The 26,640-nt window shown below is 40.0% G+C and overlaps 1 protein-coding gene across 1 annotated transcript; it reads right to left on the bottom strand.

Annotated features, from left to right (window-relative positions):
- Positions 1 to 521: 521 nt before the first annotated feature.
- On the bottom strand, positions 522 to 26,097 carry egr2b (early growth response 2b). The gene is made up of 3 exons (XM_077503143.1): positions 25,888 to 26,097; positions 2,092 to 2,581; positions 522 to 1,969 (listed from the first exon to the last, which is right to left on the bottom strand). The coding sequence occupies exons 2-3, from the start codon at positions 2,252 to 2,254 to the stop codon at positions 852 to 854; spliced, it is 1,281 nt and encodes a 426-aa protein (XP_077359269.1). The 5' UTR covers positions 2,255 to 2,581; positions 25,888 to 26,097; the 3' UTR covers positions 522 to 851.
- Positions 26,098 to 26,640: the final 543 nt, after the last annotated feature.

The raw sequence follows: 26,640 nt of genomic DNA, 5'->3' as shown, positions 1-26,640 counted from the left end.
ATTTTTTTAAATCACCTAATAAAACAATACTTTAATGCATTGCCTATTTTTACAATGTGAAACTTGTTTTTTTTCTTTTACTTTCACAGCAAAAAACGCTTCCACTAAAAAAAAAAAAAAGAATTACCCGTAACGTGCTTTTGAACAATAATAAAAAAAAACAAAGAAAATGTGTTTCATTTCCTCGTTTACTGTCAGTGTCACAACAAGACCCTATTTTGGCTATATGGAACAAACACTTTGCACGAAAGGTCACAGCTCAGGTCTTTAAAAAGACGAGTGGGTGAGGATGATGATGATGAGTCACAAAGACCATATATGGGATTTACCACGTCATATTTCCAACATCAATTCGAAGGCTTCTTTCGTGCACGCAAAAACACTTTCCGTAACTGACTGAGGACTGAGGCGGCATTCATGAAATCATCTATTGTATATGAACAATCAAACAAATGTGTGTTTTGCATCCATTTAATAAATATCACAACAAACACTTTTTTTGTCCTTTACATGATTCTTGAACAACTTGTAGTACAGTAGATGCTAATTTTCACCATTTACACGAGACTTAAATGAGTACAAAAATAGAATGTAGCAACTTTACATAAGAATAAACAACATTGCATTTTAGAGTCCCTCAATCAGAACATACAACAAAGGCACGAACGGAAACGTGTTAGAAATGAACACAGTTACGATGCACTTGAGAAATGTTATTGCATTCATGAAATTCTCATTTGTTGATGACTTTTAGAATTCAGTAGACTGAGCGGACAAGTGCGCAATTAGGCAACAAGTCTTTCGAAGTTGGTCAACCGTCAGTTCATGATGATGATAAATTCAAATGCGTCCTAATCATGATGGATTTTTGAGTTGGTCCCATGCAGCGAGGCGCAAATCCCGCCGCTGACGCAAGAAGACGACGAGGACGACTTCCTCTCCTTTTGCCTCAGGTGGATTTTGGTGTGCCGCTTCCGCTCGTCGCTCCTGGCGAACTTGCGGCCGCAGAAGTCGCAGGCGAACGGCTTCTCGCCCGTGTGCGTGCGGATGTGCGTGGTCAGGTGGTCGCTGCGGCTGAAGTTGCGCATGCAAATCCTGCACTGGAAAGGCTTGTGTCCCGTGTGGATGCGGATGTGTCTGGTGAGCTCGTCCGAGCGGGAGAAGCGCCGGTCGCAGCCCTCCGCCGGACACGGGTACGGCCGCTCGTGGATCGGCGTCTTGCTGGGTCTGTTCGGGTACTTTCGGGGTCGCAGGATGGGCCTGAGCGGGAGATTCTGGGGGCTGTAGGCGGACGGCAGCCTCGGCGGGCCTCCCGCCTCGGCGCTCGGACCGCCCAGCGTGTAATTTCGGATCGTGTTCAGCGGGGTCAAAGGTGGAGGGACGCGCAACGTATCGAGCGAGCACGGGCCGAACGGTTTGCGCTCTGGGATGTCTCGCTGGAAGAAGCCGGGGTAGTCGGGGATCATCGGGAAGAGTCCCGGCACGTCCTGGCCGCCGTGCTGCTTGGGAGACGAGTACGAGGGCGGCGGGTAGGAGGCGATGTGGCAGCTGGAGGTGGACACAAACGCCGATGGATCCTGGTACACGTCAGCGCAGGCGGCCGACGAGTACGGAGGCGGAGGCGAGTAAAGCTGATGGTGCTCGAACTCGACCTGGTTCGGATGGGCCGCGGCCATGCTGCAACTCCAATTTCTGCTGCTGGAAAAGTGAGCGGGGGAAGCAGAGGAAGCCGGAGAAGACGACGAGGACGTGGACGCAGGAGCAGGATGGGCGACGTTGAAAATGCCCGACACGATGTTGATGACTCCTTCGGGGTTCCAGTTTGCAGGATATTGGGAGTCGATGGAGAACTTCCCCATGTAGGTGAAAGTCTGGTTGCGCTGTGAAGAAGGTTGGGACAAGCCGCCCGAGTAAGATGACAGGTCCAGAGAACGCCTCTCCGCGCTCATCTCCGCGCTCATTAAGGGATCTTGCATGTGCACAAAACAAAACAAGTCATTAGTGGAAGGGGAGCGAGGTGCGCGCGCACTTGTTGCCATTTGCTTGAACGGGAACAAAATATCGCTTTCGACAAACAAGATTGGATCTTACCTGCAGCCACATTGATCTGGTCGTAATGTGGTCCCAGGTCCGAGTGGGGGAAAACTGCAGCCACTGAGGCGGGCAAGCCGCTGGCGATGTCATCCTGCACGTTGTACGCGTTCTCGAACCCCCCGAGGCTCATCGGCACCTTCTCCAGAGTTTTGGCCGTCATCCTCGCCGGCAGAAATCAAAACCCGCGCGACGCCCTTTCAATTCACACGCCCAAGTCGAAGTTTTGCCACGCGTGGGTCACGGCTGCATCGGAGGACGCGTTTTGTGCGCTCTGGTGCCTCCAAGTTGAGCAACTCGTCGTATTATTCCACAGCATGCGGGCCCTGGCGCTTATCCGGCCCATAAGGGAACCCTTTTCAATGGAGTCACACGTCATTAACCAAATATGGAGTGGGCGGGGGGCGGGGCACTCGGTGCTTATTGGCGGGGATGCTCCGTGACGAGTCAAAGTAAAAGTGAATCGCTTGTCAAAGGGGAACATTTTGAGCTGAGGGAGGAAAGCACAAACAATCAATAGAAAATGTAAGCACGATACGTATTTTTATTTTATTTTATTTTGGCAGCAGTGTTGTGTCTTGCGTCTGAAAAAGGAATTTCCGGTTCAAGTCTTAAGCCCATATAAGGCGAATCCGGTGCTCAGCCCCCTTTTTGGTTTCGTTTCCGGATTGTGATAATCGTCGGAAAGTGACGACTTGAATCGTTTGAACCATCATTTATTCAAATTTGGACCCAGTGGAATTTCTTTCTTAGGGTGCGACAACAAGTGGTCATGCATGGAAACTAAACGTTTGTGATCTGACTGTAAACATAATGAAATATTCATAATATATGAATGTGGTGGGGCATGTTGTTAAACGGACACACCAATTGGAAGTTCAGTAGTCATTTTGAATCATTGAAATTTCATTGTAACCAGCTGTGGGAAATGATAGATGCATTTTTAATTGTTCTTTATGTATTATGAAATAATAGCTGTGCCCCCCCTTCTCTCTCTCTCTCACACGCCATTTAAGCAGGTAAATTCCCTCTGTAGGCGGAGGATGTTTGTTACCATACAGGAAAAGACAAAACACTTCAAGTGGAATTTGGTTTCCATATTGTCTGTGTGTTGTCCAGCCTCATATGCACTCAATAATATGAGCTTTGCTAAATAAATAAATAAATAAAGTGAAATTAAAATTAATGAAAGAACAGGCAACTACTTGTGACATGGGAAAAGAGTCAAAGTTTTTAGATTTAATGCGTGGTGTCCCCCAGGGGTCACTGTTGCGACCAACACTTTTTAATCTGTGTAAAAGAAAAAGAAAAGATGTGCAGAAGTATCTTAATAATTCCTATCTTTCACGGAAGACAAAAGTCAAATTTGACCATTTTTTTTGTATTTATTTTCTGTCGCTAATCAGTGATCACTTCAGAAATGCACCACATTTTCAAAAATGGCTTGATAATATACTGTCATGACATTTTTTTTTTTGATAAACCTAAATCCATTTTATTTTGGACCTGCAAAATTGAGAGAGAATCTGTCACAGTTGAATTCAGCGAAAGGATGAGTTGAAAGGGTAAATAAGAGCGAGTATATTCAAGCAAATTCCTGGTGCATTAACAGATGACGACGAGCTCCAAACATGAAACCCGTTCAAACTAATTTGTCGTGTAGTATTTCCGACTTGGTAAAAAAAAATTAAAAAAAATGTGCTAAACTATAAATCACTATATTGGCTTCATAATTGTTTGACTGTACCACATTTACAAAACTGTTTGGAGATGTGCGCAACAAATGCAAAGTTTCCTTTATGCAATTTTAATAGTCACTATGCGTTACGATGAAAACTGCGTTTCATAACTTTGATGATTTGGGCATGTCTCGCGCTAATTTGCTTTGTGTATTGCTCTCCATTGCTCTATGATGCCTTTTAAAAATCAGAATATCCGTGTTGTAAGCACTTATTTCCATATTCACCTAAGATCTGACACTGTTTGTTCTTCAGCCCCAAAGTCATTTGGGTCCCGTCCCGTCTCTGGTTCAGATCACGACACCAGAATCCTAAAGTGACGATACATCCCAAAAGTATAATGCCTGCAGTTAATCACAGGATGAATCGAAAAAGCATTCACACTCACTTCACACCATTACTGAGTGGGCACTGAACACGCGCTGTTTTCACAGAAATCATGCAAATAAACCGCCATCATTGACCTTCACGAAACATATCAAGACGCCAATTGTCAACTTGGATGTTGAGAATGTTACTAAAAGTGAACAAGGTGTAGGATTTAGTCCCATCTAGTGGTCAACTAATAATGAATTCATTGAAAAAAAAAAAAAAACACTATTATGCTGCGTTCTCACCAAAAGCGGGTGAAGGCGTTTCGGCGGCGCATTTGCATTCGAGTCAATGGACTTTGCGCGCACTGGAACGAAATTGTGGATGGCGGCGCGGAGGACGCGTTTTGGCACGCTGGCCCAGCAGCGAAAATCCGCACACTCACATATTCGCCAAAGTTTAAAAAAAATGTGAACTTTTTGCGCATTTTGCCTCTGCCAAGCGAGATCCTTGCAAAGTTTGATCTCTCTGAGCCACCGTAGTGCTTGTGCTTCGAAATGCATCACTTCAGCATTATTTAGCGACATCTAGTGGTGACTCTACCTTTAAAAGTTGTTAACTCATTCACTGCCATTGACGGAAAAAGACGTCAAATGATGCATTTTTATTTTTTTTTGCTGTTCTGGCAATGAATGTGTTAAAAATATTTCAATCAAACCTAAAAACCACCCTCATCATTAGGTTTCTATTAGCGGCATTAAATTATTATTATTTTGTTGTTGTTGTTGCTCATCTTGAACAAAATCACAGCTCAAGCTGAAGATATTCCCCAAAACTACAACACGACTATCAAAACCCTTCACAAGAGCAAGTATTTTATTGTTCAACTTTCAAACTATGACACCAATGACCCGCGCAATACAGATTAAAATTGAAGTTCATTGCACCCGCAAACTTTGAACTGCAATCAAATCCATAATTCTTCCTTTAAGCGGCTCTCCTGACACCCTGACCGCTCGTTTTGTGGCGTTACAGACGGCTTTCATCGTTTGCTGTCTAGACACATGAAAGCAAGAGAACCGCTCTGATATCGGTCCAAGATAGAGAAGAAAAAAAGAAGAGAGCAACCAGCGGCACAGATAAATGCGAACGCTGCCGAGTGGCAAACTTTCATAGACACTCGCTTCACATAACAGTATTTTTGTGGGACTTACAATGAGCTACTGTAAGTTTTGCTGTTCCACGGGCTGCACAGGGATGAAGCGCTTGATTCTGTTTTTGCCCATCAACCAGAAATCTTCAAGTGTGGTGGATATTGTATGACATCATTTCACATTTTACTTTTTTTTTTTTGCAGTACTGTATTTGCTCATGTTTATCAGTGGAATTATGATAAATGAGACAAACAACTCCACACAGGAAGTCCAGAGCCGAGATTCAAACTAGGAACATCACAGCTGTGAGGCAGAAGGATGAACCACTCATTCACTCATTCATTCATCATCATGTTAGGATGCTTTCAATGGACTGGTAAAAGGGCAAAAGCGCTTTTTGTGCGGGGTTGTTGTTTCTCAGACTCTTCAGGAAAAAAAAAAAAAAAAAAAAAAAAAGTCTCTGCTGGCTGCGCCTGTTTGATGATGGCTCTGGTGTTAAAGTTCGGGTCATCCTTGATGTGTGCTCGGACCAACAGGAAGTTGGAGACTCTCTCCACAAGTCGACAGCAATGAAAGAGGCTGAATGTCAATTTTTTGCCCTTCTGAAGCGTTTCCATTATTCGAATGGTGCCAGTCCACATTGTCCCAGCATGTCGACTCTTCTTTTCAGACAGATTCAGTTCAACGCAGACCTGACAAAACGGACGTGGACCAGTTTCTCAAAGCATTCTGGGTCATATTTAAGGACGAATGCAGAGTGGTGAAAGGACACAAATGAGTGAATTTCGAGAGCCCTTCGTGATTATTTGTGCGCAAAATAAAACAAGTTACGTTCTGTCTCTTTACATATTCATTATTGGCTCGGGCAGTACTGTTAGTCAGTCATTGTCTTAAGTTATAACGTACATATAAAGGTAATAAATATGTAGCAGAAATAAGCATCTATCAGGTTTTACGTTGTGGTGTTAATTTGATCAGACATTTTAAAATGTAGTCTCAGTTTTAGTTCAGTTTCAATCACGCTTGTTAGTTTTTATCACAGTTAGTCCCGTCATCCCGTTTTTATTTAGTCAACTCTTAGCCGACTAACTCAAGCATTTTTTTTGTTTTCGTCTAGTTTTAATCAACAAAAACTTTCAAATTTTAGTCTAGTTTTAGTCAGCACAATCATTTTACCCAATTTTTTTTTTGTCAACAGAGAATGTCGAACATTCCGGATCTAAAACTATTTTACGTAAAATTTCCTCTCAACTTTTTGATTAAAAAAACAAAAACTTCACCCACAATTAGAGTATATCAACAAGTGGCTACTATTGCTCCAGGCTACGAGCTCGTAAATTAGCCAGCAATAGTTAACGATCGAATTAACATTATTGCTGGAACGTTATAGCCGTTAGATTAATGTTCGGTTATAATTTTTTTAACCTTTCACCATGAATCTACCTCCTGTCCGTCCAATGTGTTTGTGCATGTTGCACAAGTCACTAGCTGCAGATTTGAAAGGGGGCGTGTCACTATGTGTCACATGACAGTGTCACAGTGACAAGATTTTACAGTCTAGTCTAGTCTTCATCCCGTGAAAAATGTGTTGATAAAACATTTTTGTTGAGTTTCTGTTAACGAAATTAACACTATGGTAGACCCAAATGTGGGCAGGCAAGGCAGGAAAACGCTCAAAAAGGTATTTAACCACAAAAAGGAAACAGGTACGTATTAAAGAACAAAGGACACGACAACAATGAAGCAACAAGGACTGAAAATAAAAATAAAAAATCCAACCAAAAGCAATCCAAACAAAGCACAGATCACGACAGCATCCGCTGTACATTCATACTTGTATGCTATATAATGATATATGACTAATAAGGCTCTCACTTGACAAGAAATCTGAATCTATGTATTGTCTCCACACTGTGAGTGTGAACTGAGAATCTTCTCGACACCTCAGCTGGACATCACAGTTTGCCTTCAAGTCTGTTCATGATTTACTTGCGTTGCATTGTGATTGTTAAACTTTACATTTCACAGAAAAGTTGTTTCCTCTTTTGTCAGCTTTAAAAGAATTATGGATTTTCATTTCTTTTGGTTGTTTGTTCTGTGAAGTCTTTGTTAGCCCTTTAATATTAAAAAAAAAAAAAAAAAAAACCCAATGCCAGCGGATTTCGAGCATTTTAACTCATTTTTCGAAGCAAACAGAATATTGTGTTCTTTTACTACATAATCAACATGGCGACCACATGAAAGATCGCATTCCATTCTTTCATTTGAAAAAAAAAAAGTGTTTCTACCTTATTCCGTTCGTTAGTAATCACCATTTGAAAATAGGTCATTTGAGTGACATTGAGCCAAAATTGAAAAGAAAAGATACATTTTCTCCACAACAGTGACTTTGATACGAATATTTTTGGTTTAGTGACGCTCCGTCAAATTAGGTTTCATGATGAATCACGTCAGCCTTGAAAACATTCTATTTAATCAGATTGTGTCACGTTTCATTGTAATTTGCAGCTCTAGTTAGGGCCCGAGCAGCTACTGCTGCCATCTGCTGGCCAACGTTAGTGTTTGTTTTTTGTTTTTTTAATTTCACAACCCATTGACCCGGCTGCGCTGCACTTGGATGTGGCACTGACCACCGATATATTCACACAAAAATAAAGTAGTTGACGTCAATTAACGTTTGTGGCGGCATCCATCGTGATTTTACTCAACGTTAATCAACGTTTTTGGCGGTCTTATTGAAATTCTCATCATTAGCAATCATTCGCCACATAACAAAAAAGCATCACATGACGAATATTTGTGTACAGTCGGACATTTGCAGCTGTGTGTTTAAACCAAAGTAAGGTCGCCTGGTCGGAACACAGCCGCCGATTGTGTTAAGAAGCCCGATTGACGATCGCTCAGCCTTCACAAAAGCCTCTAAGTTTGTCCAGAACAAAAAGCCCGGCATTAATAAAACTCATCCAAATGTTTCACATTTCTAAGAATGTTTCTTGCCCGCCTCCAGTGAGTCCGATGAGGAAACGGTTGTGCTTTTGGGACGTCCTCGGATAATGTGGCCTGTTTTTCTCTTGTCTCGCCCACGGATGCAAAAATGTTTGCACATTGTGGCGGAGAAGCAAGACTTGAGTGAAAGAGAAGAGGAGGAGAACTCATTTGGGCCAGTGAGGACGGAGAAGAGAAAGAAGGATTTTTAGGGATAATAGATGGAAAGACGGAACAAAACTATCAAAACGAGCATGGGACAGATAATGAAGCAGAAAATGAAGCAGACGGAGAAATAATGAACAGAACCTACAGAGAAAATTGCAACAAATGAATACATCGATGTTCAAGAACGATTCATGACAATAAAGTATCAGTATGTGTTCATTATTTCAATGATGTTTTTGTTTGACGTTCCATTTGTTTCATGTTATCTTGCCGTCCTCCCGTCCTACTCGCTTTTTGTTTTGTTTTTGTTTTGTTTGTTTCCACCTGTCCTCGCCAGCACAGACTCGTGTCCTTTGCCACGTTGTCTCATCAGTTTTCTTCTATTTATGTTGCATTCGAGGGAGGTGGGAAGTGGGAAATATCCCACTTGGATTCTCCCAGTTCCGACCTGGCGCCCTTTCAAAGCGTCTGACATCGTGAACAGTTATTGGAGTATTTCGTAAGTGGCGTGTGGCGTTTGGACTGAAGCTCAAGTTGACTAACTTTGGTTCTTTGCCGACTTTAATGGCTTCAGCATAACATCTGCGGAAGCAACTAATTGCCTAGAATTGGGGATACGATATTATTACGCATGCAGGGAGGGAGCACAATTACTTTGACATGAGGAAAAGCAAGACTAGAAAAAAACAAAAGCAATTGAATAGTTCAGCAAAAGAGGAAATGCTAAGAAAGGGAGGACGAGAGTCAAAGAGAGTGTACAATGAAAACGAAAATACAAAAGAGAAAAAAAGTGAAGAGATGAGACGACCACGTTCCTGATTTGCTCTTTGGGGTTGGATGGCCGAACGCTCGGCACGCCCACAACACGCCGGCCGCTCCATTGCCAGTCTTGGATTGCAGCAAGAGCTCCACAGTCATCCGGGGGTGGAAAGAAGCAGCGTGTGGGGGGGGATGGGGGGGGGGGGCACGCTCCCCCCTCCAGCTTCGTCTTCATCAGAAGATCAATCAACATTTCTCTGCTGCAAAACAAAACACGCTTTCTCCCCAATCTGCACGAAACTTCAACTTGTAATTAAAATGATTCATCTTTCTTCTCCAATGTCACTTGGGCTCTTCAAGTTTTTGGACTGGGAGAAAAACACCGTAATTAGACTTTACTTATTTATTTATTTTTTTATGAGGAACTGCAGGATATAAAAGCATTAAAGACAATAAGAAGATTAACTTCATTCCAATTTACCGTCAAAAATTTATTCCACTTCTTTCAATTCTTTGAAAACCGCCTGCACTATTTTGAGTGGCATTTATTATTATTCAGATTTTATATTTCATAAAACATAACTTGAAAATGTCTTTATTTTCATGTACGTCGTCGTATCAGACGGTAGAAAATATGGAAAAAACGCTGGAGGACCAAATAAAAAACATTGTATGAACTAGTTTAACCCCTCCCACATGCGTTCACACATTTTAACAGATTAAAACACCTACATTGACTACATCACATTTTTTGGGGAAGAGAATAACAACTCCAGCAAATTGAATCGTGCGGAGCGATCGCACGATTATTCCGAACCTTTCGGTTTTAAACGCACTTCAAAAAGGGAAGAAATCAAAAGCCACAAAAAAAGAAAATGGCGCCAGGCCAACGTGAGGATGGCATCGAAATCCAGCGAATCAAAAGTCTCAATCAAAACATCTTCGGCCTGCTTTCTTTGTCTTGAAGTTGCCGTATATTGTTTGGATGCCAACACGTCTGTCAGGGTCCGTCACTGTCCGCCCACGTGCACCACTTTTCACTGTCACCCCCAAATTGCCGAGACCCCCTCACACTCCTCCCAACACTCGTCCACCCCCCACCAACTCCTTCCCCTATGATGCACGCGCACGTGCACACACTTTTGCACACATGCTCAGGCTGACCATGTGGGAGACTTCTGCCTTTTTTCTTTCTTTCTTTTTGGGGCCGTGGGTGGTTTCTGTTTTTCTTGGTAATTCAGTGTAGGCGGCTCTTTTTTTTTCTCTCTCTCTCTCTTTTGAGGCTGACCGCTACTTTACAGGGCAACTCAAATGAAGTGTGACAACTGAGAGAAGAATCATTGGAATTATTACTGTAAAGCATTCCCAATTATTTTGATCATCAATTTATCATTTAAATACCTTTTAAAACTGTCCAAATCATTGGAATTTCAGTCTCTCAGCAGTAAATCGAATTCATGTCATCCTGCATGAAAGCACACAGATTATTTTTCAAAACAAGAGTCCATTGCATTTTTTTTTTTTTTATTTAATTACTTAATCACAAATTAGAAAACAGGTTTGGGATTTTGCAAATAAAATCTGTGCCTGATGTATGCGAGTGCGTTTCATCCTTTGCAAATCAAATTGTGTGTAAATCTGGTGATGATGTAATGATGTCATTCCTTTATTTTTAGTGTACTGTATATGCAATCATAAAGAAAAAACTAAAACGCTTCTGCCATGTATATCTGTGCTAAATTTTCTAACTGCTCCCATCTATGAAAAAAAGACTTTGGCTGGGAACACAAATATTGCTATGTTACTCTATTATGTTATTTCTTAATAATAAAATGTTTTTTGAACTTATTTTAAAATTGTACTTTTTTTTGGTAACACCTCACTGGTACAAGTTAAAGGTACCAAACAGCAGCAATTTCTGTCTATTTGATTGGATTTTTGGAACGACTCTCTCATGTCTGGCCGACCGCAAGGGAGCTGCCAAAGATCAGCAGGTCACAATTAATTGCTATCCACTCATTAAAGTCGTCCCCTGCCTCAGTCATTAGACTGAGCCAGGCTCCACCATTGACATTTGACTTGCGCGGCATCATCAGAAGCATTCATGCTAATGTCTGGCAACAGCAGCCTTTTAAATGCTCTTCATATTGGCCTCATTAGAGGATGGAAGGAGAAGCCGATATTCGTATGAATGTTTGTGTGTTTCGACGCTCTTGTCAATATTTATTGTTCAAATCAGACATTTGCCTGAAAGTCGTGTAAAACCGACGACTAGCATGCGTGTACATGTCGTCGTACATTTTGGGGACGATCAGTGACGGTTCTCGTATATACGACACCCAAATTGTGCACCATCGTGCGGTGCAGTTTTTGCACTTCCGGTTGTTGTTTTTTTACGTTCTTGAAGGAAAAATATGAAACCTGAGATGATTTGAAGTGCTGTCGAAATAATGGCAATACTTGACGAAGACGACGCCACGTGACATTTTGATTCCAAAATGAAGAGTTCATGCACAATATGTCAGCAATATTTTGCGACCTAATGCTCTTCTTAAACCTTTTTTCAGGGGATCGGATGACATTTAATGTTCATACGCTCATAGAATGAAGGAAAAGCAACATTCATGGAGGCACGTTTGTGCAAAGTCAACTTGAACTGATGCTGAATAAAGGGATGTTTGTTTTTTGTTTTTTTTAATCCAATTAATCTATTAAGTGACAGATTCATTGATTATTAAAGTGACACACGACTTAATTATGATTTAGTTACCGTTTTGGCATGTCTGAAAATGGTCAAAAATAGTCGTCATTGCTTTCCAAAGTAAAAACAATTCTTTTCTTTTGATTCAGCACAAATATGTTCATCACTTAACTTTCATGGGGGACCACAAACATTTGATAATATTTACTGTTGAGAATCTGAAATTCTGAGTATTTGTAAAAAATAAATCAAATCAAATCAAAGATACCGAAATACTTCATTGATTCATTTGATGATAAATAGTTGCTGAGGAATCGATTTGTTGACATGTCTGAATAATGAACCCATAACTAACGTGTTGGTGTGTTGTCGTAAAATATCGAGAACGTATCAATATATTTACTGCAACAGAGAGCGCAACAATATATTGCAGTATCGATTTTTTTTCCCCCCCATCAGTATGCAGCTCCCATTTCGTTCTTTTTGTTGTTTTTTTCCAGAGTAAAACGCGCAAGAAAAGAGCCAAGACGCGAAGCAAATGGCATCATCAGAGGCAGTTAATCTTCACCTGTTGATTGCGTATTTGTGGAGGCGCTTCATTCGTCTTCCGGCACCTCCCAGGAGCTGGTCAGGTGTCAGTCAAACAAATGGCCTCACTAATTGCTATCCGCCGCAAGTCACATTGAGGCATGAGACTTGCTGCAAATCGCCGTCTCCTCCTCGCCTCGCCGTGGCTTTGCGTGTGCGTCGAGCGTCGCATAGCGTGCGGCGCTCTACAAATACGCTTGACGTTTACCCATTAGCCTGTCACCATATTCAGCATGCGGCAAGGTTCCCTCTGCAATACATTGCTGTCCATCAAATTAATTAGCCACTATAGAAGTGATAATTAATGTCTCTCAGTCTTCCGTCCTAATCTATTGTCATTGTTTTGCGGCATTTCTCAACTCAAACGTGCGTCAACCAGCACAAAGGTTCGCTCAAAATCACCTACAGTCGCCAATGTACACATTCTATGCTAGATTTGAACGGTCGCACAAGGCGCGAGGCTCCATCAAGGGCTTGACCGAGGGGAAAATGCTGATTTATTGGATTTTTTTAAAAATTTTTTTACTGTCCAAGAATAAAGTGCAATTGCACCTCCACTACATTAGGGGGCAGTGGCGCTCTCATTATTGGCAGAGTGTGCGCAGGGAGCGTTCGCTCGGTGGTGGAGGCAAAAATAAATAAAATAAAAAAATTCGGCCCAAATTATTTTATATTTTTGTTTTGCAGGTTAAAGTTTTTTTTTTTTTATATTGTGCTCCTGAGTTAATGTTGGTGATCAGTTTGAATATGCATTATTATTTATTGATTTGATGTCATTTTATTTTTCCATATCATGTAGTTTGACATGGTCAGCCAAAAAATGTTTATAGTTTAATTAAGGATTTCATTTTATTTGTGAATTTCAGATGCACTTTACATCTTTTCTGTTACAGTTAATAAAGCTATTCTTTGTCGTTTCTTTTTTTTATCCTCTTATACGTTAATTTGGATACAGTTATGCAGAGGTGTGCTTAGGACAATTTTATAGACAAATGATACTATTTATAGTGGCGTGGTTATGACAGAAAATAATTGAGGAGCAGTGGTTGAAAGTAGTGTACAACAAAAGTAATAAGTGAAGTTTCTGCATCTCTACGGGGGCCTAATTAATGAGTTAACGCTTTAATTTGTTGAACTGGAGCTTTTGGCAGCTTATTCCTGACAGGCGAAAGGCAAACTTCACACTGGACTGCGTGCTCGCAGTCATGGCACATATACAAAACGATACGTCGACTGTGAGCACGCACACGCGTGTTTTTGTGTGGGAGAGCGTCATGAAGACAAATGACCTCCGTGTCATATAAGCAGTCGAGCGATATCATTAGCCTGAAAACAGAATCAAACATATTTATTTTACGCCACTTGCCGATTCAATATGGCCTTTCCAATTTAAACTGATGATGTTGGGAGGTGAAACGGGTAAACATAAACAAGAAGCAAAAAAAAATAAAAAATCTTGATTAATATCAACTTTTCCCCATTCATTTCCAATGGGACAGACATTGAACTTTTTCTAAGTATCACTTTCCATACATATAACTTGTCATCATTACCAGGTAACGTGCACTGTCCAGTAACCAGGAAGTCAGAATTTCATAATTATCTCTCAATTGACTTCATAAGCATTCCACATGCATTCAAATCTCAGCATTCCCACGCAATTTCTCCACAAATTGCACTTAAGTCTGGTTTGACTGAGTATTTGTATGAACAGTTTTTCTCGTTCAAAAGGTAAAAAATTGCTTCTAAGAAATAGAAAATGTTTTCAAGCGATATTAATACCAAAGTGTCTTTAATATTATGTGTCCCAAATGAAATGTCATCATTCACAACATAAGATGCTAATTCCATTTTTGGATCAATCAGACATTTTTTTTCCCCCCTATTTGCTTTTTATGCCCTTTTCATTCAAACTAACATAACATGGAACATGCTTTTTAAAATTAATTTGCCATATAAATTGTGTCATTTCACATCCTTTACAGTAGGTGGCAGTGTCATCGTCAATAGTGTGTGCAGGCAGTATAGATTTACATTTATTTTGTATTTTCTTTCATATTAATAAGGATACAATGTGATGCATATACTTATTGAATAAAGATGTTCTTTCATTGTTTATGCTTTTTCTCGTGCAAAAGCTTGTTCAGAATGCATTTGTTCGTACTGCCATAAAATGAGTGCATTTATCTTCAGATTGTCTTTACTATTATGGCATACAAATTGAACACAGCAATAATATAACATAAATAGGACTGTGAGTAGACATTTATCAATATAAAACCGTGGTGGCAAAAATGGATTGCTAGATTAGACACAAAAAAAAACAAAAAAAAACTTGTGTTCTTCATAAAGTCCTCTCATAATGAGAAGACATTCCATGTCATGATTAATCACAACTCACAAAGTTAATCATTGGGCTGTTTCAAAATCAAGTATTGGCGTCATCAGCGCTTTCATTGGCCGACGGTGCAGATGTTTAACGAGTGTCTGTACAACTGATTGGCATTCAATTATGAGCACATTTATCAGCGTCGAGGTCGGAGCCTTTTCCAATCGCGTCCTCAACGGCGCAAATTCATCCGTTATCTCAACTTCCCACATTGGCAATCTGATATTAACGGCCGATGATGAAGTCTCCTTCTCACCTCTTCCACTACTCGTCCCTTGCCAAATGAACGCCGCGAATGAGCTTCTCCTACGCCGTTTTAACACGATTAAAGCTTCCAATCAGGTATGGTTTCATACCACTTTTTATCCGGCTGGAAACTCGAGACTCGCCAGTGTCATTAGTGAGCAGACGTAATGCAATTATTCTTGAAGAAGGGAGTCTGATGTTTGTGCATACGTGTGTGTTAGTGAAGGTTCGTTATGCAAATTGACTTTTTTTTTTGGGGTTACTTTTCCCAGCGGCCGCACGTTTTTCGTCTGTACGAATGATACGCGTACGTTTCACGTGTGTTGTTTGCATACGGCCGTAATGATTGAGGTGAACTTTATGGTGGAGACGTCGAGAGCATCGGAGGTCAGAGGTCGCCCATTTATCACAGTTAAGTGTCAGATGTCGGCAGCGTGGGCGGGACGCGGCGTGCGCGTTTGCAAACGGCCGCGAGTTATCTTTGCCGACCTGTCAGAGAAAAAAAATGTGTGGGGAGAGATGACAGAGACGATAAGGGGGAAAAAAAGGAGGGAGAAGAAGAAGAAAAGGGAAGTCAGAAATGTTGCGGAAGGTGACGAGCAAAAAAATTGCAGGTTAGAAATTGGGGAAAATTAAGGAATGAAAAAGGACAACATGAGAACAGGACAAGATGTGGAAAGCCACTTTTGCATGTCTTGGTTACTATTTAAACTTGTTAGCATGTGTGTGCGTGTTACAAAGTCTATTAATACTCGTACCGCTTTTATTCGGGGAAGGTTACTGCAGGGGTGTCCAAACTTTTTCCTCTGAGGGCCACACACAGAAAAATGGAAAGCTGCAAGGGCCACTTTGAGTTGTTGTTTTTTTAAAGTTATTTATTAACACATTCATTGCCAGACCAGCAAAAAAAAGCATCATTTGATGTCTTTTTCCGTCAATGGCAGTGAATGAGTTAAACATGGTAAAAATCAATGAAGTAATTCTAAATTGTTGATATCATGTACAGTTACTTGTTGAAAACAAGGCAAATCGTGACCCCCGTCGCCACTATAATCGATACGACTCTCCACTGACGAGCAGCTGAATCCCAACTTGACATTCTGAACCACAACAAGAACAATCGGTAGTCAACTGACCACACTCAAGAACCATGAATTTAATGTGATGTTTTCACTAATTGGACCTTGACACTAAGCAACAAGTGGATGAAACTAGTTTTATTTCTGAAAGTGAATTATTATTTGTTACAGTGTGGATGAACAATCACCACTTCCTAAATGCCAACACTAACGAGCCACTAACCAATACACAGCTGGGAAAACAGCAGGCAGAGGGAACCAATGAGCAACACGCACCAGGTGGACCTACTCTGACATAAACGAGACGGGGGAAACACACAAGCACACCAGACGGGAAATGCTCTCACCAAAATAAAACACAACTGAGCTATGACAGAAATTAAAGTTTGGTGATGATTTGACAAGAGGAGGAAAGAATTGTCATCACAGGCTGTACTCATCCGAGTTCTACAACACAAACGGCTTTCAATATTGGGATCGAGCCAGACGAGAGAAGAGAATAGTGAGTGAGGAAGGGAGCTTTTTTTTTTTTTCTTATTATTTATTTAAATTAAAAATGAAGAAGAAGGGGAAAAGGCAGTTGTAGCCCACATGTTGTTTTTGTGGAAAAAGGCAATTACAATACAAAATTAATACATTTTTAAACAAACAAAAAAAAGACACTTGAATGTCTCCATTTGTCATTTTGTCTTGCAAAGCAAACTGGAGTCGATCATGACAATGTTGTGCACATCTGGAAATTGAAGCAGAAATCATTTGTCAATCAAATCATTCTGAATCGAATCGTAGACCCAAAAATCGTAATTGAATCCAATCGTGAGACAGTCAAAGATTCCCAGCCCTAATAATAATAATAATAATAATAATAATAATAATACCGGATGATATTAGTCTTGTTAACTTTTCGCATCCATTGTACCACATTCAACTTGCTATTTTAATCGTTGTATGCATAAAATCTTCAACATTGTTGGACAATTTGTAAACAAAATTTAAACTTGGTCAAAGTGCAGTCATCTTGATGTTTATAGATACACGTTGAGTCGTCAATAGAAATGTTTGTGGACATCACAACAGCATCATGTCGCCTGATGACTGACAAAGACGAGGCACAAAGTGGCTTTTTAATGTCAAGACTGGATCAATATTGGTAAAATATTGGACTGCAGGGAACAACGGTTGCTTTAAATGCTGTCCATGGATCACGGCTTCCCTGAGGGAGGATCAATCAGCCGTTCTCATACATTACAACATGAACCCCTTCGCAAAGTGAGATGCATTTCTTTGGAATGGAGAAAAGGAACTTTGCATTTTTTCCTCATGAGAAGAAGAAGAAGTCGGCGCATTAAACCAGCAGGTTTGTATCTTTTGGTTGCTACGTCATTTTCAGATAAAAAAGAATAACAAACGCAGATCAGCATTCCATCAATATTGATTAAACGTATAGCTATTGTTACTTGTGTGAACTATTTAACCTCTGACCCTAAAGTGAGAGATTGTTGGCCCGGGGTGGAAATTTAGCCAGAACCGCTTCGGCCTGAAGTGCTTTGTGGAAAATGCGGAATTACACCAATAGTAGTAAATTCAGGAGAATTCATTTATTGATTATTCCAAATTAATGATTTTTTTTGAGTAAAGTGTGATTACAGAAAGTATTTTTGTCATAGCGTATTAGTTGTGTAATCAGTGCCAATAATAAAGATGACTTTTTCCCTGTAATCTTATTCTAGAATGTGCCAAGCGAATGTCAGCATGATCATTCAGATCGTTAAGTTTAAATGTGAAAGTGTGCAAATACTGTCAGCAATGTGGAATCAGACGATATCAATATACCCCGGGAGGCGTCCATTTTTCAAGCTAGTTGAAATTTGAAGAGTGTCAATTGCAAGTATTATGTGGGAGTTGCAATGCGGCAAAAAAAGTGTGGAGAATGAAAATCACAATAACAAATGTGGGAATGCTGGAAAGCATTCCCACAATTACTTGATTTTCAGAATGAAATCCGGTGGCGCACGTCTTGATTAATGATATGAAAATGACGCTTATTTAAAAAGATAGCGTCTTTTAATTTTTGTGAATATGCCACTTCATAGGGATGTTTTTTAAGACTGGTACCAGTACGAGTACTGGTAACTCTTGACTTGTCACTAATACCAATACAAAGTACCAATAGCACGAGTAATTTTGATACTTTTTTTTTCCCGCATCTTGAAACTGGACGGACGGACGGATAATACGCCGTTTGTCTGTTTCCGTGGCTTTTGGTGAACATCCAACTTTTTGTGTTGAATCTTTTCCCGAATGTCAAATGTAGAAGAACCTGCACCTGCGCCTCGTCATTAAGCAACAAAAATGGCGACATTTATTCGATTTGAGCGCGGCAAGACGATGCCTGGAGAACAACACGGGCAGCGAGCGGAACTCGATCCAGCTGTTGTTCTGCGCGCGTTAATTGGCGAGGAACAGAAGAGGGAAGCGCGGCAAAAACATGATTACAGGCGTTAACTACCACAACAGGGTATTGCTGAGATTTAATTACACCTGCCGATTGTTTCATTCTAAGCACGTTAGGGAGGAGGCGTGAGCGGTTCCTGTTTCGGCCTCATCGGGGAAAGAAAAGAGTTGACCGAGTCAAGTCCGCAGAACATCACACAGCCGAGATCAAATGGATTTCGCATCATGTGACTAACGACAGGAAGGCAAAATGAAAATCGGCTGCTGGAGGTTGCGCGATGGTGATAAATTTGCAGTTGGATTGAATCGTGCTGATGATGTGATCCGAAGATGATGGCGTCCAAAATGACGCCATTTATTCCCGTCGTCACAATATCGGAATGCACACAATTTCTCTCATTAGTTTGAAACTTCCATCTTTCTTCACAGATCATATTTAGTTTCCACAAAAAAACAAAAAAATTATGCCTGATTACTTTGAGTGATGAATTGGAAAACTTTTTCCTTGCGGTACTCGTAGTATGAGAGACGATACAATAAGTTGTTTTTTATTTGTGTGAATACAAATGCAATTGTAGTCACACTATAAAAAACAGGTTAGATCAAAATCAGAGCACATAATAAGATGAGAAATTATTTTTATGAAACCTGTCATCAAATATTGGACTTTTTTCATCCACCTCAAATTGACAACATTGTCACGACTCGTCATTTGGTTCTGTGGCTTGACCCAATTTCAATGCACAAGTGTAAAATGTGAAATAAAAAGGGAAAAAAATATTTTTTTCTACAATTGAGACCCACTAAATCAGGATAATGAATTGAATTTGTGTGACCCAATTTGCAGCCGTCACTGTCATTTTCTTTGAATGTTCCTGCAGTCACAAAACTGACGAGATGAAAACAAGTTAGAATCTCGTATTTTTGGGGTCTGATATTTGAAATCCTAATTTATTTGTTCCCGCTTGAATTATTCACGGTCAGGACTGAGGCGAGTTTCTGTCTTACGAGTCACGCTGAATCAATACGCTGCTCATAATTCATCAGCAATCAATAGTGCATTTACTTGGTTGTTAACCTTTACCATAGCCTGCATAGATTCGGACTCTTTTATTTTGAAAATAATTTCTCAAACAACCATGAAAAAAATGAATAACGTTCAAACATTTGTTAAAATAGAGATTTTCATGTGGTTGGGTGAAGGATTTATTTGTTTTGTTGACGATTTTCTTGACTGCAAATAAGACGGAAACTCTTTGTGATTTCACACAAAATTTCTGATGTATCCGAGATCAAAGGCCAGAAGTTTATGATTCTCATTTTTACGTGAAAAAACAAATGTGAGAATGGCCTTGAAATCATTTCTTATGCAACGACAGATCCGTGAATTTGGAAGACAGTGACAGGTCAGAGCATTTTTCTTTTTATATTAAGAGCCATCTCATGATTCTTTTAAATGAAGTAAAAGTGAAATTCTGCGCATTATTACAATTGTGCAATACAGCATTACTGCGAAATTTGAATGTGGGCACTGGAACGCGCCCAGTACAGACTTTACAATGAAGGGCAGGTCATGAATCGCGTAGTGGCGTAAAAGGAACTGAAAATTAACACACTAATTTTGACATCCCTAGTAATAATAATAATAATATTAAAAACACCTGCAAATGAAATGTTGACCCTTTGCATTTATTATGGAGCAGCGCCTTTAACTTTACAATTCTGGAAACGCAATCATTCCAACCTTCATCATTGATCAGCTGTGGGCCTCCAACTTGTGAGTTTCTTACCATCACCAATTCGATCTTCTCCACAATTTCAATCCAAAAAGATTCATTGTGATATTCAGTTAGTTGATTCATTTTCTATGAGGCAGTCAATGAAAGGCGGGACGAGCATATTAGGCAGAACTTTGGATTTTGCGGCCTTGTTCTATTTTGCACAGTCAAAGTTCTCACTCGCTCTTGCCAATCGACGGCTTGTCTTGCGTTTTCATTTCCCGTCTGCAGCTTCGCACCTTCGAACTACAGACGACGCAATGACGGTTGATGCGTTGCCACTCGTGTCTCGTCGTCATCGGAGAACAAAAAAGCCCCCAAGATGGACGACCGCTATGCGTCGCTCCTCAAAGACTTCAATACAAAAACGTTCCCCAAAATAAAACACTATCAAAACTAAAGTTGTTGAACAAAGACATAAAACAGTAGAGAAAATCTTGGAAAACGTTCCGGTAATCCCGGTGAGGCTTAAACCAGCCCCAAAATCAAGCGCGAAGATTCAAGCGCTCGTTCCTCCTCCAGACTTCCTCGACCTTGTTGTCGACAGTCCGCTGAGCCGGTTCCTGGTCTGTCAGAAAACCACAGACGAGGTCATTATGGCCCACGTGACAAAAGATTGAGTGATGTCCCAACACTGATTCTCCTGTCGGCCTCAGCGGGACGACAGGATGCAGCCGATTCATTCGTGTTACAGTCGCGGTGGAAGGAGGGAAAGTCTGTTAATGTTCAACCGCTCACAGGAACTGATACGGGACTTTTGTGAGGGATCGCCAACCCCCCCCTCATTATTCCAACACCTTCGTCTGTATCGATACAGCAGCTTTAAATTGGGTGAATGAAACTGGTGCAAACAAACAAACAAAGAAAAACATTCGTATGTCCATCGAGGCAGCGTTCCGTATCAACACTTGAGTTGTTACTTCAGTTGCCGTTCTAGCACAAATGAGTTTCGCAAACTCCGATGCTGGACTGAAGAGACGAACCTTCCCAGATTAGCTCAAGCTAGCTCGCTGGCACGGATGCATTTGAAACTTTAACCCGAGCGTAAATAGACGCCAGTTCTGCTTTTGTTTGTTGTACGATATGCACGAGCAAGACTTACACAAAAGGGAATAAAACTCGTTCACTCTCAGGACATTTTCACTGTTTTACTGGATTTGGACTGATTTTGCAAGGCCCTTTAGAATATTGTGTCCTATTTCTATAAAAACATGGAATCTACTTTCATCAGGGAAAAAAAAAAACGTGGTTCCTTAATTTGATTCAATATTCTGCTTAATTCTTATTCCAGACGTGCAAAATTAATTAATTACAGTATTGTGTTTTGTAGAGTGCTGGCACATGCAATGTATTCTTGCTCTAAAATTTCTAGCACCATTTTGTCATTTATTAGTGAAATAAAATGGTGAAAAATAATCAAATAAAAGTGAAAGATCCATTTTGTCTGGAATTGTGCTAATTGTTTGAGATGCATATTACGTCTTCTGCACTTACAGCCGTTTTAACCCACCTGCTGTTTCTCTTGTTCATCGCTTTCAATCAAAAGCAGTTATCTGCAATGGGAAAGTTCACTTGGTCAGCCTGTCCCAAAATCAAGATTTACGAAATCTGGGCCACTGCACGAACACGTTTGCAAGATGGCGTCTCCTGAAGGAAATTGTGTCAGATGACATCATCCAGGAAAAGAGACCAACGTAGCCCAATTGCAATTATGAAGGCACAATTTATCACACCCAACCAGACTTGCAAGAAACATGAAAACAAATGTAAGCATCCAGATCGACCAGAGGAAAATTCAATGATCAACTTTGAAATAGTGCTGCCTAACCTTTTCCATGGACTCTTTCATTCTTGCAAACGGACACATTTAACCAGGTCATTGTGGAGAATGGAATCCCTCCCACGTGTCGAGTGGGCTTTCCCCATACAGACACTCTGTAAAGGCCAACCCACACATGTGCATCCCTGCCATGACATCCGACTGGAGTCTGTCAGCAAAACAGCCAATAAGGCAGAAAAGTCGAGAGCAAGAGAAACGGGGGCAACAAAGGCTTGCGCCAGCGTGTGAGTGTAATTAATGTACACCGAGATGGAGAAACTTTGTGTCGGTGGGACCATCCTGGTGTGCGGAATTGTCTCACTCCCACGCTCACATTCCTCACTAACTCAATAGAATGGACGTTGCCGTGCTGTGCATTGGAGAAGTGGCGGTACCTGCTTAAAGCAAGAAGATGTGGAGGAGGTGATGAGACTTTGAATGACATCCAAAAAACAGCTGACACAATCACAGAACTTCTTTTCCGAAGATTCGGTCACGCTTGGGTGAAGCGACTTCAATTCAGCAAAGTGGCAAATACGGGAGGATGTTTACTTGCACTTTGTCGAACTAGAGCATGAAATTGCCACGACGAAATATTATCCAATGCATCCATCTGCACAAGGAACAAGGATAAACACAAATGCAGTTTTTACTCCACCATTTAAAAAAATAAAAAAAAACATTTATATATATATATTAAAACTAGAGAATGCAATTTCTGGAGAAATTAATGTGTATGAAGGCTCAGAAGCTGAACGAGAAAATGTGGAATGATGTGGAATGATATTAAATGACATAAAATGGTTACACAACGACCAAGAATGAGCAGAACATGTTAACTTTGCAGCGGTTTGAATTGGTCCAAAAATTTAGAAAGCAGGGGGAAATTATGCTGAACAAGTTTGAATGGTTTTAATTAGAGAAAAAAAATGTAGAAATTAGAAGAGAAAAATACAAAAAAATAATAATAATCATCATTTCGGGCTTTTATTTTGAAAAATAATGTTGTTGTAGGGATAAGCTAATAAAGTTGGATATATTTGAAATGCTAGCAGAACACAAAAAATTAGGAGACAAATAAAGAAAAAAAAATCTTAATTTTGAAGTTTATTTTCAATTTTTGAAACATATTTTGCGATACAGAAAACCTATAGCAATTTGAAATGGTCAAGAAACAGAAATTAGGGAGTTTGAAGTCAAATTTTTAGGTTTTATTTTGATTGGGAAAGAATAGGGACATGTTTGTCGGAAATTAATTTCCGTCGTGATTTTTTGCCCATGCGTCTGTTCTAAAAATAGCTCACCAATGATGAGATACTGTCACTTACTAAGAACTAAAACAGAAAAAGAATTAACATGTATTTATTTACTTAACATAGTTCTTCTCTCCCAAATATTCAATATTTTGTTTAAAAAGTGGGTCAGAAAAAGATTGAATGAATAATAGGAATGTTGTTCAATGGGGGGGAAATTGTTGTTTTACTTTACCCAATTGAGAATACATTTTTGTGAAAAAGAAAAGGTCGTTTTAGAGCAGTAATATACATATTTCCTGAAGTGCTTTGTTCCTGATTTAAATGCCTGTTTTAAGGGGATTTTAAGGTGTTCCAGTTTTTTTGTGCTCGCTGTTATGAGATATTAGAATGGCAAATCAGGTTTATTCTTTATTCCGATTAGTATTTCAAATGGATTTTATTTACTGTACTTATGTCCAAGGCAGCATATTTATTTGTATGTTAAATAAAAAAAAAAAAAGCATGCCTAAAAATTAAATGTGCAAATGAAAGGAATGAAAATTAAATGATTGAGTGAATCGTAAATTCTTGCACGTGACATGCAAATGAGCAAAACTTTTTTTTCTTTTGCTTTTATTATTATTTTCTAGATTTCCACATAGACCAAGCACGAAAAGATGACATTGACACTGCAAGGATCAGGGGCAGGGCACGTTAACTTATGCTTTTCAAAAATACATTTTTTTTTTTTTTTTTACTATACAATGTACTTGCTTTTCTTCCAAACGTGTTTATCTTGATCAAGAAGACAGAAGTCAGACGTGGACGGATGCAGGCGAAGCAGTTCTGTTGTTGTCAAGTAGCTATACTGCCCTCTAGTGCCTCTTTTTCATTTCAACCCACACAAGACTTACAATTTGATATCATTTTAACGCCAGAAAATGATTGCATCTTATTTTCCGACATGGAAAACAAACTATTTAAATTCATAGGTATAAACCGGTATATGTATTTATTTATTTTTTTTAGCATAATCTTTTTAACTTTCCTTCAGTGATTGGCAATAACAATTCATAGAATTCACAGTGAGGCATGTGCATGTTTTCATGAAAGTGAACAAAACCAAAAGCATATACATTTCATTTTCATATAAAAAGGCTTCACGTTGTAAACGTTCATATAATAACTGCGCCACGGTTTGGATTTGTTAGCACATGATGAGTAATGATGCACACATGTTAAACTCGGCGTTTCTCACTCAACACTTTGGTATCGGACACTGTAAAAATACATCTCGAGCAAGATTTATCTGGACATTTTTACTTTGAGACAATATAAAATTTAAGATGACCAGCACAAACAGAACATTACACCGCAGAATGAGAGAAAAACACAACACGGCCATAATGAGGTCAATCAATGATCTATAGAGTATTTCAAAGCAGAAACAAAACATTGATTGATCAATCAAATTCACGTATTCACCCATGGATCATAAAATAATATCACGCCCAATTTCGATGCCATTTGCAAACATCCTGAATACTGCGATGTACAAGGCTGCCCTCAGGTGGCACAAAAGAGAACTGACCTACAGGCCGGCACAATTTTTTTTATTTTTATTTTTTACCTCGACAGCTTCATGCTCGGAAAAATTAAGACTACATAGTTTTAAACTTATCACATTATTGGTCCCCGCCCTCCGTTTGGCTTCAATTGCCATTTTGATTGGATCATTACCAATTTCAAATCACTGTCAAAAATCCCCCCCCCCAAAAAAAAAAAAAAAAAATTGAATTAGTATCTTTGTCATGAGCACAAAACAAAACACTGTGACGACATTCACAAGTCACACAAGACCGGAAAGCAGATTACAGTGTAAGCACAAACAAAAATGACACACCTGTTGTGAATAAAGCAGAATTCCTTTTACAGCTCACACCTGGCAACGTGATTAGAATACAAACCATTCAATTATCAACAATAACATTTATTATCCAAGCCCTAAAATGCACGTGTCCAAGTCTTAAGCAAATGACATCTTGTAGCTGATGACGCAAATATTGTGTACGTTTTTGACGAGATATTTGTAACATTTGAACTTTGCCAAGCTGATTTGCAAGCAAAGCACTCATTCATGTGGTGTTGTGTTGGTTTTTCCATGTTGAAGTTGATTTGCTCCGTGGAAAAGGACTAAATTGATGGCTTAATTGACTCTGTTTTGAAACAAATGCAACCCAATCTAACACATAAATGTCACTTTATTTCAAAACGGTCACATTGTCTTCAAGGGAATTTTCATTTGGTGAATGTCGCTCCTTAAAAAGGGATCGTTGGCATTTTTTTAACATGAATCTCAATTTGATCCTCACCTTCAGTATGTGACTTACCCCGACAGCGTTCGGTGACACCAGTTCTGGTCTGGTGTTGGACGAGAGGAAAATAGTGCAGCAAGCTGGCTGGGGTCTCGGAAATCAAGCGTTTTTATTCTCAAAACAATTGGCGTTCAAAAGCGTGATACATTTCCATCACAATACTCCTTTCCTGAAACAAGTCAGACGCCATTTCCGCCAGCTACTACTTTTCTGTTCGTTCGTATCACTGCGCGGCGCCCTCTAGACGGCGAATCGACGCACTGCAGCTAGCTGATCCTTCCGCGAGAAGTTGTTTGTCTTTTCGAAGGCGGAAGGATCAGCTAGCTGCAGTGCGTCGATTCGCCATCTAGAGGGCGCCGCGCAGTGATACGAACGAACAGAAAAGTCGTGGCTGGCGGAAATGGCGTCTGACTTTTTTCAGGAAAAAAAAAAAAGTTTTGTGATGCAAATGTGTCACTCTTTTTGAACACCAATTGTTTTTAGAAGAAAAACGCTTTTATTTCCATGACCCCAGCCAGCTTGCTGGACTATTTTCCTCTCGTCCAACACCGGACCAGAACTGGTGTCACAGAACGGTGTCAGGGGGAAGTCACATACTGAAGGTGAGGATCAAATTGAGATTCATGTTAAAAAAATCCCAACGATCCCTTTTTAAGTTGCTATGTCCAAAACTGGTCATACTCTTAATTCGAGACCTCAATGGACAGCAGGTGCAAGAAGAACATGCATGTGCACCATAAAATGGCCACGATCAGGTAAGCCACAGCA

Source organism: Festucalex cinctus, chromosome 17 (assembly GCF_051991245.1).
Source record: "Festucalex cinctus isolate MCC-2025b chromosome 17, RoL_Fcin_1.0, whole genome shotgun sequence".
NCBI classification, from domain to species: Eukaryota; Metazoa; Chordata; class Actinopteri; order Syngnathiformes; family Syngnathidae; genus Festucalex; species Festucalex cinctus.
The sequence above is the reverse complement of the archived record's forward strand: the minus strand, read 5'-3'. Positions and strand labels throughout refer to the sequence as shown.

Excerpts from the sequence above, each read along its gene's own strand:
- egr2b (XM_077503143.1), bottom strand. The coding sequence starts at position 2,254 with ATGACGGCCAAAACTCTGGAGAAGGTGCCGATGAGCCTCGGGGGGTTC. Across the intron at positions 1,970-2,091 it reads CCAGATCAATGTGGCTGCAG|ATCCCTTAATGAGCGCGGAG; the intron begins GTAAGATCCAAT and ends TGCACATGCAAG.